This window comes from Ceratotherium simum, chromosome 25, assembly GCF_057802395.1.
Source record: "Ceratotherium simum simum isolate JZ-2026a chromosome 25, ASM5780239v1, whole genome shotgun sequence".
Classification (NCBI taxonomy): Eukaryota; Metazoa; Chordata; class Mammalia; order Perissodactyla; family Rhinocerotidae; genus Ceratotherium; species Ceratotherium simum.
In genome coordinates, this window is record NC_141924.1 from 4,037,784 (window position 1) to 4,051,992 (window position 14,209).

General features: G+C 61.0%; 1 protein-coding gene across 1 annotated transcript in view; it reads right to left on the minus strand.

Moving 5' to 3' along the window:
• Window positions 1–6,813, minus strand: part of GRAMD4 (GRAM domain containing 4) — an 84,517-nt gene extending 77,704 nt beyond the window's left edge. The window contains exon 1 of the mRNA XM_004437992.3: window positions 6,646–6,813. Within this exon, the coding sequence (XP_004438049.2) occupies window positions 6,646–6,674 (29 nt within the window). The 5' untranslated portion in view covers window positions 6,675–6,813. The remainder of the gene's footprint in view (window positions 1–6,645) is intronic.
• Between the last annotated feature and the right edge of the window lie 7,396 nt (window positions 6,814–14,209).

Genomic DNA, 14,209 nt, shown 5'->3' on the forward strand with positions numbered 1-14,209 from the left:
GAACTCTTTGTATTATCTTTGCAATTTTTCTGCAAAACTAAAACTGTTCTAAAAAATATAGTCTATTTAAAAAAACAAAAACAAAATCAGCATGCCACCCAGTGCGAGGCGGGGCAGGGCAGGGCTGGCAGGGCTCCAGGCTCACTCAGCAGCTCTGCCTAAGCATCCCCGACACCCACAGCCAGACCAGGGCTGCCCTTGAGGCGCTCCAGAGGGCACAGACAGGAAACTTTCAACATGAGTGATCATATAAGAGGAGGATAATCAAGGAACAGAAATAGCGGGGCAGGCAGTGAGAGAGCCCCATGGGATCCACCCCCTCACAACCTCCCCCATCTGCAACCATTCACCCCACACACACAACCCAGACACTGTCTCCAATGTGGCCAGGGATCAGACGAAAAGAAGGCCCCTGCCCTCCAGGAGCTCAGAAGGCAGACGGGTAAACAGATAACTACACACAGGGAGACCAGCACAGGGGCCCTAACCCTGTGGGAGTGGGAAGGCCAGGAAGGCTTCCTGGAGGAGGTGACTTTGTGCCACTCACATAAATGGTAAGTGTGCCAAAGGCCACTGGAAATGAGAGGAGACCCGTGAAATGGCTCGCGGGCCCTGCACACAGTGGGTAAGCATGAAGAGCCTCAGAGAGCCGGAGCCACAGAAGGGGCGGCTATGAACTCAGACCCCAGGGCCCGGTGAGGAGTAAGACAGGTGGTGGTCCAGGGCCACTTGGAACCAGGTAAGAGGGGCCACACTTCAGAAGAGGCCCCAAGCACAACCCTGTCACTACACGCTGGCACACGGACGAAAACACATCACGCTAGGTGAAGGAAAGCAGACCCAGAGCCACGTATTATGTAGTTGCATTGACATGAACGGCCCGAACAGCCAAATCCACAGAGACAGAGAGGAGATTAGCAGTTGCCAAGGGCTAGAGGGGAAAGAGGGAATAAAGAGTGGCTGCTAAAGGGTACAGGTTTCTTCCTGGGGATGACGAAAGTTCTAAAATTAGACTGCGGTGATGGATGCACAATTCTGTGAATATACTACAAGTCAGTGAATTGCACACTTTCAATGGGTGGACTGTACGGTATATGAATTATACCTCAATAGAGATGTTTAAAAAACAAACACACACCTCCCTCCCTGCCCTGCCTTTCCCCCTCCCTCAGGGAGCCCGGCCCCACCCCCACCCCACAGCCCAGCTCTGCCGCCCGTGGGCTCCCCCAGCCCGGCTCCCAGGACCTGAAGCTGCTGGTGCCCAGATGCCAGGTTGCAGAGTGGCCCCAAGGGCACAGCAAGGAGCCCATGCCCAGCTCCAGGTCACTCGCTGCAGGGCGTGCGTCCACTCATTCGTCCCCACATGTAGGGAGCCCCTGCTCTGGGCTGCTCAGGACACGAGGAAACGGTGCTCGACAAGCCGGGGAGAGGCCCCCTTTCTCCAGGGAGCAGGAGAGAAGTGCAGTGGGGAGAACAAAGCAGGACGGGAACTAGACTGAGGGCTGCTTCTCTGAATGGGGTGCTCAGAGGGGCCTCCCTGGCAAAGAGAATGGAGCAGAGGGGTGCCAGCAAAAGGGTCTACCATCCCTGGAACAGCCCTGCAGGCACCTCCACAGAAGGGGGCGGGGGGAGGGCAGCTGGGGCTGAGAAAGGGCCTCTCTGTCCTGGGAGGGTGCCTGGGGCACAGGCCGGGGTCAGGGGTGCCCCACACCTGCACTGCAGGCGGCAGGGCTGGAGAGGGACTCCTGCCTCCTTGTGCCACCTGCCCACCCCCAGCCAGCCACAAGCCCCTGCCCACATGGGACGAGCTAGAAGCACCAGCCCTTTCCCCTGACCACGGGGAAGCCAACCAAGAGAGAGGGTGAGCTGTTTCCCCAGGGGCCCCCCCTGCCCACTGGAGCCCCGGATGGCACCTGGTGCACTGGATTTCTCCCACCCACAGATTAACTCAGGCGTGGTGGCACAGAGGGGTTCTGGGCAGAGCTGCCCTTGCCCCCATTCCCGAGGGACAGGTCACAACTCACAGAACACAGTGCTTCCTGAGTGCCCCCACTTCACAGAGGGGATCCATGCGGTACTGGGTGGCAGGTATCTTTCTCCCCCAGGTCTGGTCCGAGCTCCAAGGAGAGCCAGCAGCCCTCACACCCAGACAACCACAGCTGCCCCACACGACACCAGCCCAGCTGTGGATGGTGCACTAGCCGGCTCTTCACCACGACTCTCCTCCTCCTCCCCCTCCTCCTGGGGGAAGCTGCAGTAGACAGGGCTCCCCACGTAGGGCCTTCATGCTGGAGGAGGTACACCTCTCAGACCTCTGGCTTCTATATTCTACACCAGGGCCCTTACAGGTTACAGGTGACCAAACGGAGGCCCAGCCTCAGCTGAGGTTACACGTCTTGCCCAAGAACACACAGCAGCAGACCCAGAGTCTTCTCCACCTAACCCTCCTGCATACGGTACCCAGGTTAGGAACAGAGACCACCAGGTTCAAACTCGGCTCTGCCACCGGCCAGCTTGCGGCCTCGGGGAAGTTACTGAACTGCTCTGTGCTGGGGCCTCCTGATCTGTGAGATGGAGCCCATAATAGCTCCTACCTGCAGCTGTTATGAAAATCAACCATACAAAGTACGGGGAAGGCCCTCAGGCCCAATGTAGAGACGCTCCTACCGTTAGTGCATATTTGACAGCAAAGAGAGACTTCTCATCCTTACTTTAAATTTACTTATGTTTCTTTCATAAACCCCCAGAAATTTAACTGAACTTTACCAAGGGATTATTAGGGAGGCAATGAGGCTAAGAGCACAGCCTTTGGAGACGAACGACCTGAGTTCCAATCCCAGCCCTGCCACTTAACCAACTGGGGACATAGGCAAGCCACCCTGCCCCTCTGTGCCTCAGTTTCTTCATCTGTAGAACGGGGAGAAAGCCTATGATGTGAGAACCACGTGGGACAATGTGTGAAAACACTTAGCAGAATGTCTGACACTATACTGAATGATTTCTATTACTAATATTAACTCTTTTTTGATGGCCCAGCACTTCCTGTCTTCCAGTGTAACCGAGGGGTACTTTAATCACAGGGCTTTAAACATAATCACAACCCTGTGATAACTCAAATGCCAAACGATCTTCACAATAGCCCTTAGATGGCGCCTGTCATTAGTGGTGAGTTACGGCCCGAAGGCTCCGCCCAACCCCTCTGTACAGGCCACAGGCAGACACCAAAGGCGAGAAGAAGGCCCTTTTCTCTAATTAGGGAAACCCGCATTTTCGTGCTCCATCTCTGTCTGTAAGAGAAGTCGGAGCGAGCTGCCTTCAAGTTCTCGGGTTAACTGATCATATTTCTCCGTCAGCGGCTGGCTGCAAGGAGGTGACCGGGCTGCCCCCCATTCCGGGGCTGGGTTGTGCCTTAAGCACTCTGTCCACTAACTGACCATCACCTTCAGGGATCCAGGCCTCCTCCCACATCCACCAGCCAGCACTTGCCTCTTGAGGACCTGACCTCTTACCCCTGACCCCTCCACGAGGATATGCTCGAGAGTCTGCCCAGGATGAAGATCCAGCGAGAGTCCCCACTGCTCCGCCAAGGGAGAAACAGATCTACACCCACCGCAGAGCCAAAGAGCCCCCAAGCCAGCTTTCAGTTTCCCCAAATCAAAGGCCTTCCAGGCACCATCTGAGCGGTCAACTCCGCCGTGGGCGGGCAGCTTCCCAAAGACGCCTGGGTCTGGGCTAAGCAAGCAGAAGCTGCTCCCCCAGCCAGGGTATCTCTATTCCTCCTATTACTCACTTTTCACGGCCCCGTCTCATTTCCCCAATTCATTTTTAAACTCTTCAAACGCAGGGATGCCCTGCTACAGACCGCAACACCGTCAGCAGCTCCCGCGGGCAGCAAGCACGCACTCCGCTTCCGACAAGAATGCTCTCCTCGATTCCTGACAACAGGTGCGGCAGCCTCCCGCCTGTCTTGCAGGGAAACGGGCAGAAACTCAGAGGAGGGTGGCAACCAGGCCACACAGCATCACCAGTGTCTTCCTCCAGCTAGCACATACCCTGCACTAACAGGTGCTCTGAAAATGCTCATTAAGTCCACAGCACGGCCACCACACAGGAGCCCCCCATCCTGACACACAGAGAAGGGCAAACACCAGAGACGAGGGGCCAGAGGCCACACGAAGGGACACTGGCTGAGCTCCCCAAGACGGGGTGGCTCCCAGAAATGAGCACCTGGCTGGAGCCACGCCACTCCAGGATGGGAACCCCATTCCCACACAAAGCTCTGGTAAATTCAGCTTCCGGAGGGAAACTCCCAATCCGCGAAGCATGGGGAGCTGGAAGGGGTCCACTGGGGCCAGTGAGAGGATGGGGTACCCAGTGGCACAGCCACTAATATGGGTCACACCATGGAAACATCAAGGGGGCCCTCTCGCTCTCCGATTACGCGGATTCCATCAAGATGTGGTCTGGGTTTGGGGCCGGCTGTCACATCTGTAACACCGCTCAGATACTCTGTTACAGAGAAGATGAGCTTCAGGCTCGCGGCCTCCCCTGGCAACAGCAGCCGCTAGAATCTAATATCACTTTGTCTTCGCTGTGCCTGAACCACTCTTCTATGCTATCGAACAGCAAAACGGTGATTCAGGAAAAACGGGCCTGATTCTCCTCCTTGTTTCTAGTTGGCCAAGGTGAGGCCCAGGGAGGTCACATGGAGCTGGTGACCGATCGGTCTCCTGACACCCACTCCAGGCTGGACTCCACAGATAAAAGGAGGGCGCAGAGCGGGGCCTCGCAGGCTGGAGGTTTGGAGAAAGACAGCCTGGTTCTCCCTTCGTGAAGGGCCCCCACCCACCTCAGTAGAAGCCTCAGAATAAACGGGCTGCCAGGGCCAGGTCCGAGCAGACCACACCTCTGAGACCTTCCCGTGCAATCTGCAGGAAATGCCTGTCCCAAGTGCAAGCAAACATACAGGGACAGGCCCTGCCTGTCCCCAGGCTGCACTGCTGGGACAGCCACACCCCACACCCCACCAGCCAAGGCAGATGAGAGGAAAGAAGGGCAGAGGAGAGGGGTGGCACCTATCCAGAGGCCCCAGAGACCCCTACCTCCCAGTCCCCAGGACCAAGCTGGCAACGCCCTCCAAGTCCAGCATTGTCCAGACTGTGGGGGTTCGAGGCTCCTTCCTCAAAGTCACAAACTGCTGTAGAAGAATCAACACCACAGCCAAGGCAGGGAGAAGGACAGGCAGCACAGGCCCCTCACCTGGACCATGCAGGGGGGTTGCAGAGGGGTCTGCAGCAGGGAGGGGCAGGTTTAATGAGATCCCTGAGCCAAGCTGTCCCAGCTAACAACCGTGGGGTGCAGTTCATCCCAGCACAGGACACGGACAACAACTGGAACCCACTCACCCAGCCGGGCTGTGTCCCTAAATGCGCCTAGGTCCTGGGGGGCAGGGCCAGGGAAACAACAGCCACCTGGGGGCAAAGGGCACTGCCAGCCTCCCCAGGATGTTCTGACCTCTGCCGTGGATGTGCCCGGCCAGTGGGTAGCCTGCATCACCACATCTGATCCTCTTATCAGCCCCTCTGCCTGTTTACTGGTGGGGAAACTGAGGCACAGGGAGGCTCAATACCTTCTTGCCCAAGGTCACAGAGTAGGTGCCTGATGGAGGCAAGACTCCAAATTCCTCTCTTAACTGCACAGCCCTGCCCCTGCCACCCTGCCAGGCCCAGCCCTAAAACAACTCCCAGAACTAGGCTGGGCTGGGGGGCTGGGACTCAGGAGCCTCGGTCTGCGGGTGTGGGAGAGGCTCAGAACTCTGCATTTCCTCCCCAACCAGCACAAGGAAGGCAAGAAGGGAATCCCATTCTGCAAAAGGTGTCCCCCAAACTGAATCTTCCCTGCCTCTGGAAATGTAAGACTGGCAACAGCCCCAAGGGTGGACCCAGGTTCCAGGGGTCCCCCCCTCATTTCCACAGCCCCAGGGGCTGCTGCTCCTTCTGCCACAACCCTCAGGCAGGGGCAAGCGCATCAGCCCACCAGGCTCTGGCTCTCCCCCCTCCCCTGGTCGTGGGCCTGGACAGGGGTGCAGGGCCTGCTCCAGGCAGGCGGGGGCCCCAGGCTGAGGGCTGCCACACTACACCTCACCTCCTCGCCTACACGCGGGCCTGGGCCCCAGCAGAGCCCCACCAGCTAAAAGTCCCAAACAAAGGGAGAGGAGACAGGGCAGAAAGAGGGGTGCAGGGAGGGGAGCGAACGCCCACAACTTTTTGGCGGGGTCGTCTCTGGGGTCGCAGGGGCCGAGGGCTCCCTCCTCCTCCTCTCCTGTGCCCACAAGGAGTGGTTCGGGAGGACAACATTCGCCACGCCCACGCCCCCAGCTGGCCTCGGTGACCCCCAGCCCGGCGACCACCACCCCATCCGAGGCCCCGCGCCTCCGGCGTGTCCTCCTCTCCCTGACCGCCAGGCAAAAGGCGGACCAGGAGACGCCGGTAGCCGTGACGCGCGCCCCGGGGCGCGCGGGACCCGGGGGCGTGTGTGCGGGGCGCGCCCGCGCGGGGCCCCGCTCCGAGGGCCACACGGTCGTGCCGGGAGCGTGTCCGTGTGTCCATCGAGGTCCGTGTGGGCGTCCGCGCGCGCGCCGCTTACCCTGCGCGGAGATCGGAGCCAACTCTCATCCACCCGCCGCCGCGGCGCCCTCCTCGCCGGCCGCCCGGCCGCACTGCACCTGCCGCCCGCCCGGGAGCCCAGCGGCGCCGGGGAGCCCGGAGGAGGCGGCCCCGCGGGTCCCGGCCACGAGCGCGGAGGCGGCGGCGGCGGCGGCGCCAGGTCGCGCGCTCGCGTCCCGCTGCGCGGAGTCTGCGCGCCCCGGCCCGGCGTGCGCAGCCGCCGCCCCGCCCCGCCCACGCCGCGCGCAGCCGCCGCCCCGCCCCGCCCACGCCGCGCCCCGCGCGCCCCGCCCCGCGCCCCGCCCCACGCCGCGCCTTAAAGGGGCCGCGCCCCTCCGCAGGCCGCCCCTGCCCCGCCCCGCTCCGCTCCCCGCGCGGCCGGCTCCGGGGCCCGCGGGGGCGCGCCTGCCCTGGCGCGTCCGCACGCGCGCGCGAGCTCGGTCACGCAGCGCCGCCTTCGTTTGGGTGACCCACGTGCGTCCCCGCCACCCGCACCCACGCGCACGCGCGGCGGCTCCTCCGCGCGGCCGCCCGACGGTCGCGGCCACGGCCATGCGGCCACGCGCGCCTGTCAAGACGGACGCCTCGGGCACAGCCACGCACAAGTACGCACGCTGCTGTCACCTCGCCCGCGGCCCGCCCGCCGGACACCCCGGGGTGGGGGTGGGGGCGCACCGGGACCGCCTGTGGCGAAGGCATCCCTAGAGAAAAGCCTTTCCTCTGACCACCACTGCTTGGCTCACCCAGGGGGACCTGGAGCCCGCACGGGGAGAGGAGGTGGTGGGCCACACACTCCCTCTAGACGCCCAGTACCTAGCAGAGGCTGACTTCCACGCCCAGGGTGACCCCTATGCCCGGGGGCGCTCCCCATCCTCAGGATCTGGGCCTCTGGGCTCGCCCACTTTCTCTCAATCTCACCTTTGTCATTCAAGGGAGCCCCTCCACCACCTCTCCACACTCCTGCGTCTCCCCAGGTACCACACTGCGGGGCAGCAGTGCATCAGTAGAGGAGGCCCACTCTAAGCCCACCTGCCCCTGGGCCTGGGAGACCCCAGGAGAACCCTGCCCCTACCTTGGCTCCAGGACCAGGGGCTGCCTAGCTCACAGGTAGAGGGGATCACCCTTCAGAACTCCAGGCCCTTACCCCGGCTTGGAGGGACCCACTATCAGCTCCCCACCCAGGTCTGACCAGGAGGATGGCTGCTAAGGCTTGGGGTGGGAGGGTAGGGAAACCTAGAGAATGTGGAGGGCCTGAAGGCTGTCTTTGCCCAGCCTTTTGGGCCACACCTCCCCAGCTGGGTCCTCTGGGCTCTGCTCTGCCCTTCCCATCTGCCACATGTCTCCAGCCCAGCCTCCCTGCTCTGCCACAAACCCACTAACCCTGGGAGTCCTACCTCCCACCCAAGGAATCCAGAACTGAACTCCCCCCACCCAACTGCCCTAACCCACCCCCTAACCTCTCCCATGTCTGGGAAACACCTATCCATTCCTCAGGGCCCCCAGCTCCAGTGCCCCTAGAGCACTTCGTGGGCCAAGATTTGGGGCCCCTCTTTTGTCCCCCCCCCCAGCACTCCCTGCCTGGGAAGGCAGCCCCGAGGGGCCTGGGTCAGGGCAAGCATTCAGGTGAGCTCCTAGCAGGAGGCCATACCTCCCTGTGCCTCAGTTTCCTGTCTGCAGGATGGGGGAACAAATAATTTCAGATTACAGGAGCTAACGTGTCCACAAGTGCCGTACAAATGTGGGGTCTATTTTATGGCCTCCCGGGGCAGCAGGGGTACCCTGGCAAGCCGTCCACGGGGATGAGAGCTCCTTTGGGTGGCCTGAGTCACATCGGTACCCAGCGCCCTGCTGGGACTAGGCCCAGCTGGCTGCCAGACCTCCCCGGTCCCTCCTCCCTCCTGCCCCGGAAAGAACTCTGACTCTCCAGGCTTCCCTGCCATATCTCTCCACGCTCCAGGGAAACAGGACTAGTGTTTTTCCCAAACACAAGCTCTACTTTCCTGCCCCCAGGTCACTGTTCCTGCCACACCCTCCCAGGACCACCTTCCTTACCCTGACTCAACCCAGCCTGCAAGGCCCAGCTCCAAGCCCCCAGCTCCACAAAGCCCCCCTTGACGAGCCTCCCATGCAGCCAGGGCGCTCGGGTGTCCCCACACGGAACCTGCGCCTCCTGCTTCCATCTCTGGGATTGCTTTCATTGTTGTCCATTGGGTTCTGGTCTTTTCTCCCCACTCTCCCCGTCAACCCAGCTGGGGAAAGACCTAGATTACTCACATGTGTGTCCCTCCTCCCCCACCTCGGGACCTTGGCCAGGCTATGTGTAATCGTCAGGACCCTATTGTTCACAAATGACAAAAATCCACCTCAAACAAGCCCAAAAGGGATCTATTTGCTCATGAAAGTGGCAAGTGCAGTGGCTGAAGTATTCACGCACAGCTGTGAACCACAGCCCTCCACCCTAGCGTGGCACAGAGCAGGTGCCCAAGGAATGTTCTTGAATGAATGGCCAGGATTAGGGGGAGCAGGCAGAGCCAGAGGGGACCCAGGGAGAAGGGAAGAGGTTGAACCAGACTGCTGGGGCCTCCCCAGGACCCCTCACTTTCAGCACACCCTAAAGACATTCAGTGGGCGCCTACTCTGTGCCTGACACTGCTTGCAGTGGGGCCACAATGGTGAATAAAGCCAGACACGGTCCCTGCCTGGTGGACAGGCGCCAACCAGATACCCCCCAAAGTGGGGCACTTGATGTCACAAGGTACCCACACCACCCTGGCAGTGGCTCCTCAGAGCCAGCCTATCACCCCATTTACAGAGAAGGACTCTTATGGCCTGAACCGTGCCCCGCAAATCCACGTTTTAGTCCTACCCCGCAGGACCGCAGAACGTGACTGTATTTGGAGACAGGGCCTTTAAAGAGGTGACTGAGTGAAAATGAGGTCATATGGGTGGGCCCTGATCCAACAGAACTGGGGTCCTTATAAGAGGAGATGAGGACACAGACACACACAGAGGGAAGACGTGAAGACACAGAGAAGACGGCATCTACGTGCCAAGGAGAGCAGCTTCAGAAGAAACCAACCCTGCAGACACTTTGATCTTGGACTTCAGCCTCCAGAACTGTGTGGAAATAAATCTCTGTTGTTTCAGCCGCCCAGTCTGTAGTATTTGTTACGCCAGCCCTAGCAGGCTACTACAAGGACACAGGTTCTGAGAGGCCACTTGGCCCTCAGGGCCACATCGCTGGTGGTCAGCAAGGCCACCCCTCTGGCTGGAAGCTGAGCTGGCCAGGGGGAATGGCAGAGGGCAGAGCTGTGCAGAACGGGCATCGTCACACTCTGAGCTGGGTAGGCAGCTCCAGGAGGGTGGCCTGGAGCTGCACACACCCCGGGCCGGCTGGGCCCTCAGAACCCCTGTCTCCCGGCCTCAGAGCCCCGGAGAGCATCCAGGGACAAGATGACTCAAGAGAAGCCCAGGCAACAAGCAGAGGATGTCAGCAGCCAGATGAAGGCACACAGAAAGAAGCTGGCAAGAGGCGCGGGCAGCAGAGGGTCAGGCAGACCAGAGTTCACATCCTGGCTCTTCCCTCTGGCAGCCCACCCCACCCAGCACCCAGCCGGTGCCCCAGGGTCCTTGAATTGGCCTTGGCACTCGACATCTGAGCCCTCCTTCCACATGCACACAACCCATGTCTCATAGGACGCTGACGCGGAGGACTCAGGCGCTCCAGGGCAGCAAGGACAGGCGGAACGGGACTGCAAGCCCAGGGGCCTTGCTCTTCCCTGAGGCCCCTGTCCCCGGATCTGGCAGCACCTGGCCCCAAGCGGCCCCTGGGTAGTGGTGGCGAGTCTACTTTCGTCACGATGAGTGTAGCCAGGGCTAGGGGAGGAAGGAGGCTGGGTCTGGAGCAGCTGGAAGGCCAGAGGCAGCAGTAGTGGGGGTGGGGAGTTGGGGGAGCAAGCCTGGGGGAGAGAGAGCCCCACTTGTTCTGTTTAGCTCTGAAAAGGCAAGAGGACAGCCCACGGAGTTCAGGCTTATGCCAGGGGCAGTAGGCAGCCATGGAAGGATTTTAAGGAGGAACGACAGGATCCTATCGGTGCTTTTGGCAGAGAAAGCCTCCTGCCTCTAGGATGCTTCCAGAGGGTCTCAGGGTGACAAGCAGGCGGGAGGGGGCAGAGCCCTCCCCACAGCTATTGGACTTGTCCCTTGTCTAGATCACAGATGGGGGAGATGTGGAGAATAAAGCCCACCCCACACTGTGGCTGCTGCCATAAGTAGAAAGACCACTCAGAGGCTTGTGGCAGAGCCGGCTGAGGGTCTGGAAGGGGGCTGCTGTGCAGTGGGAGGACGGCTCAGAGTTCTGGAGATGTGGAGGACCACAGGCCAGGAAGCCCCCAGCTCCCCAGCAAGCAGCCGTCTGCCCTGGGCACCCACATAGCCTCCATCGGGCAGTGACAGCCGCCCCAGGAGCCAGCAGGCTGACCTCTGGATCACGCGTTTGGAAGGATGGGGACAGGGAGGGAAGCCTGGGGGCTGGGCCTCCCCTGAGCCCCCCTGCAAGAACTGCACTGGGTGCTCTAAGGCCTGAGGGCCAACCCCAGGGTGGAAGCCCCACTCCACGTTTCCTTTCGTCAGAGGGGCCCTCACCTTTGTCCGCCTTTTGCTGGAGGACTCGGTCTGCACTTAGCAGAACCCACTTTCCCAGCCATGGGGATAAAGCGCGGGCTCCCGCGTGCGGCCTCCACCACCTAACCAGCCTAACCCCCGGCTAGGGAGGTGGCAGGGGCTTCCTGTGCCCATTTCACAGATGGGGAAATGAAGCCCCAAGGGGTCATGACTTGAACCAGCATCACACAACTATGAGCCCACAGCCCCCGTGTCCCTATCACTTCACCAGCCTCGAAAGACCGGGGGCAGTGACAAAGTGACACAGCCAAGGGGCAGAAAGATCCCCTGGGGCTTGAAGAGCCCGGGAGATACACACAGAGGCAGGGACGCCTGAGGGTCTGTGCGTGAGCGCAGATGGCAGTGGATTTGCTGCGAGCTCCGGAGGAGGTGATGGACGCGGTTAAGGACTCTTGATGAGAAAGGTCCCAGTGCACAGAGAAACGCTGACAAGCCGGGGGGGTCGGGGGGGAGGTGTCAGAAGTGGAAGGCGTGGCCCAGCTTCGAGAACCACGTCTGCTTGGCAGAGGTCACGTGAGAGGGCAGAAGCTTGGGAGTGAGCTCAGGGCCCACCAACGGGGGTCAGTGACCTCAGGGGTCAAGGAGACCCCTCCCCAGGCATTCTACGCTGTGGCCAGGGGTGAAGACAGAGGTCCGGACAGCCCTCAGACGCCAGGCCACCCTTCCTCTGCTGCACTACCCCATTCTGCCCCCTCCACCCCCTGGGCCTTCTGGAGCCCCCCGCGCACCCTCCCGAGGCCCTCCATGCTCAGCCTCGTCTCCCACCCTTCCCTCCACGCCCCTGCTCTGACTGTGCCCCCGCAGTGCTCTCCATGGGGCTGGCCGGTCCCCCAGGCCCCTCACACCCCTGGGCCTGCAGGTGCGGCCAGCACCCTCATTGCAGAGCCACCTCACCCACGGCCACCTCCACACCGCAGCAGGAGGGCCCTGCACAGTCCTCACCATGCCCACCGCCCCTCCTGGTGGCTGCTCGCCCCCAGCATCTCTGACCACAAGCCCTACTGCCCGTATCCTTGCTGGGCCACCTCCAGACACGCGGCCTCCCTGCCGTCCTGGGAGGCACCTGGCCCGCTCCTGCCTCGGGTACTGCACCTGCGGCTCCTCCTGCCCGGCCTGCTTCCCCTCCGAGGTCTGCACAGCCACCCCCACCCCCGCCCTCTCCAGGTCCTTGCTCAAGTGCCACTTTCTCTCTGAGGTCCACCCTGACCACCCTCTCTGGCTTTATTTTTCTTTCTAGCACCGAGCACCTTATGATACACTGTGGGTGGCAGAATAAAGGCCCCCCAAGATGTCCACGTGCTGATCACCAGAACCTGTGACTATGTTATCTTCCCCGGCAAAAGGGACTTTGCAGATGTGATTAAATGAAGGATCTGGCGATGGAGAGAGGATCCTAGATTATGCAGGTGGGCCCAATGCAATCACGAAGATCCAAACGTAGTCGTGAGAGGGAGGCAGGCGAGCTGGAGGAGCTGGGAGGATGGAACCAGAGGTGAGAGAGAGAAAAGGGCGATCTGAAGCTGGTACACTGCTAGCCTTGCAGCTGGAGGAAGGCGATTCGAGCCAAGGAAGGCAGGCAGCCTCCAGCGTCTGAGAAAGACAGGAGATGGATTCTCCCCTAGAGCCTCCAGAAGGAGCCAGCCCTGCCGACCCCTGACTTTACGACTTCTGCACTCCAGAATGTAAGAGAATAAATATGTGACTTCAAGCCACTGAGTTTGTGGCAATTTGTGATGGCAGCAGTGGGAAGCTCACACATACTCTCTTTAATGCCCTGATTTATCCTGTGCACTCTCTGTCTCCCCCTTTAGAACATCAGCTCTAGTGGGCAGGGCTCTGCCTGTCTTCTCTCTCCTGGCTCCCCAGTACTTAGTGCAATGCCTGGCCCTGGGTCGCATACGGATTTGTCAAATGACCGTTTCTAACCTCGGGGCCTTTGCACAGGCTGCGGTCTCTGCCTGAAGTGCCCTCCTCACCCTTCACTGGCTCCAGGCGCCTTCCTCTGACCGGCCAGCCTGGCCCCTGCCTCCCTCCATCCCAGCACCAAGACCAGTGGGTGGCCTATGCCTCTGAGCCTGTCTCTCCCCCAACCCGTGCTCTGCCTGAGGGCAGGGGCCACATCTGACCCCCTCCAGCTTCCCAGCCCAGGACCCGGCCCACGGCGGGTGCTGGTGTACTGTCCCTCTCCGTAAGCCTGGGGACAGCAGTTCTCCTCTGGCCATCTCACCCCTCCCACTCCCAGAGATGTGCTCTTTTCAGGCACACCCATGCTTGAGTGCCCCCTCTACCAGGAAGCCTTCCCTAACTGCCCCTTTTCTCTGAGCTCCCACAGGGCCACTCCGTCCACCGTGGACTGTTTCAGAAGAGCCAGCCTGCCCAGAGATCCCTCCTAGCCAGAGTCCACTGCCACGGGGGCTTCCTCATTCACCCTGGCCCTGGGCCAGAGCTGCTGTCTGTTCCCCTCCTCCTGTCCCCCCCAACCCCCAGGTACCCTTCCCTTTGGACTTGGACACCAGCCTCTGAGCTGCTGCCCCACCTTGGATTCTGAGCCCTGGCCACGGCTCTCGGACATCTCTCTTGGGGACCTGCTCTCTCCCTGCCAGCTGCCGGTCCAGGCTGTCCCGATCTTTGGCCCCGGCCCTGTGAGACCGTGAGGGCCCTGCCCAGGGAAGGGAGGGACCACCTGCACGTGCTCTTTGCCTCTGGAGGGGCAAGACTGGGCCGCTCTTGGTGGCTGTGCCCTGGGACACACCACCTAACCCTCTGAGCCTCAGTTTCCTAGTCTGTAAAGTGAAGACGTGAGAGGCCCACCACCGGGCTGGGGCTGTGGTCTCTACCACACCCGTGTGGTTCCCACTGAA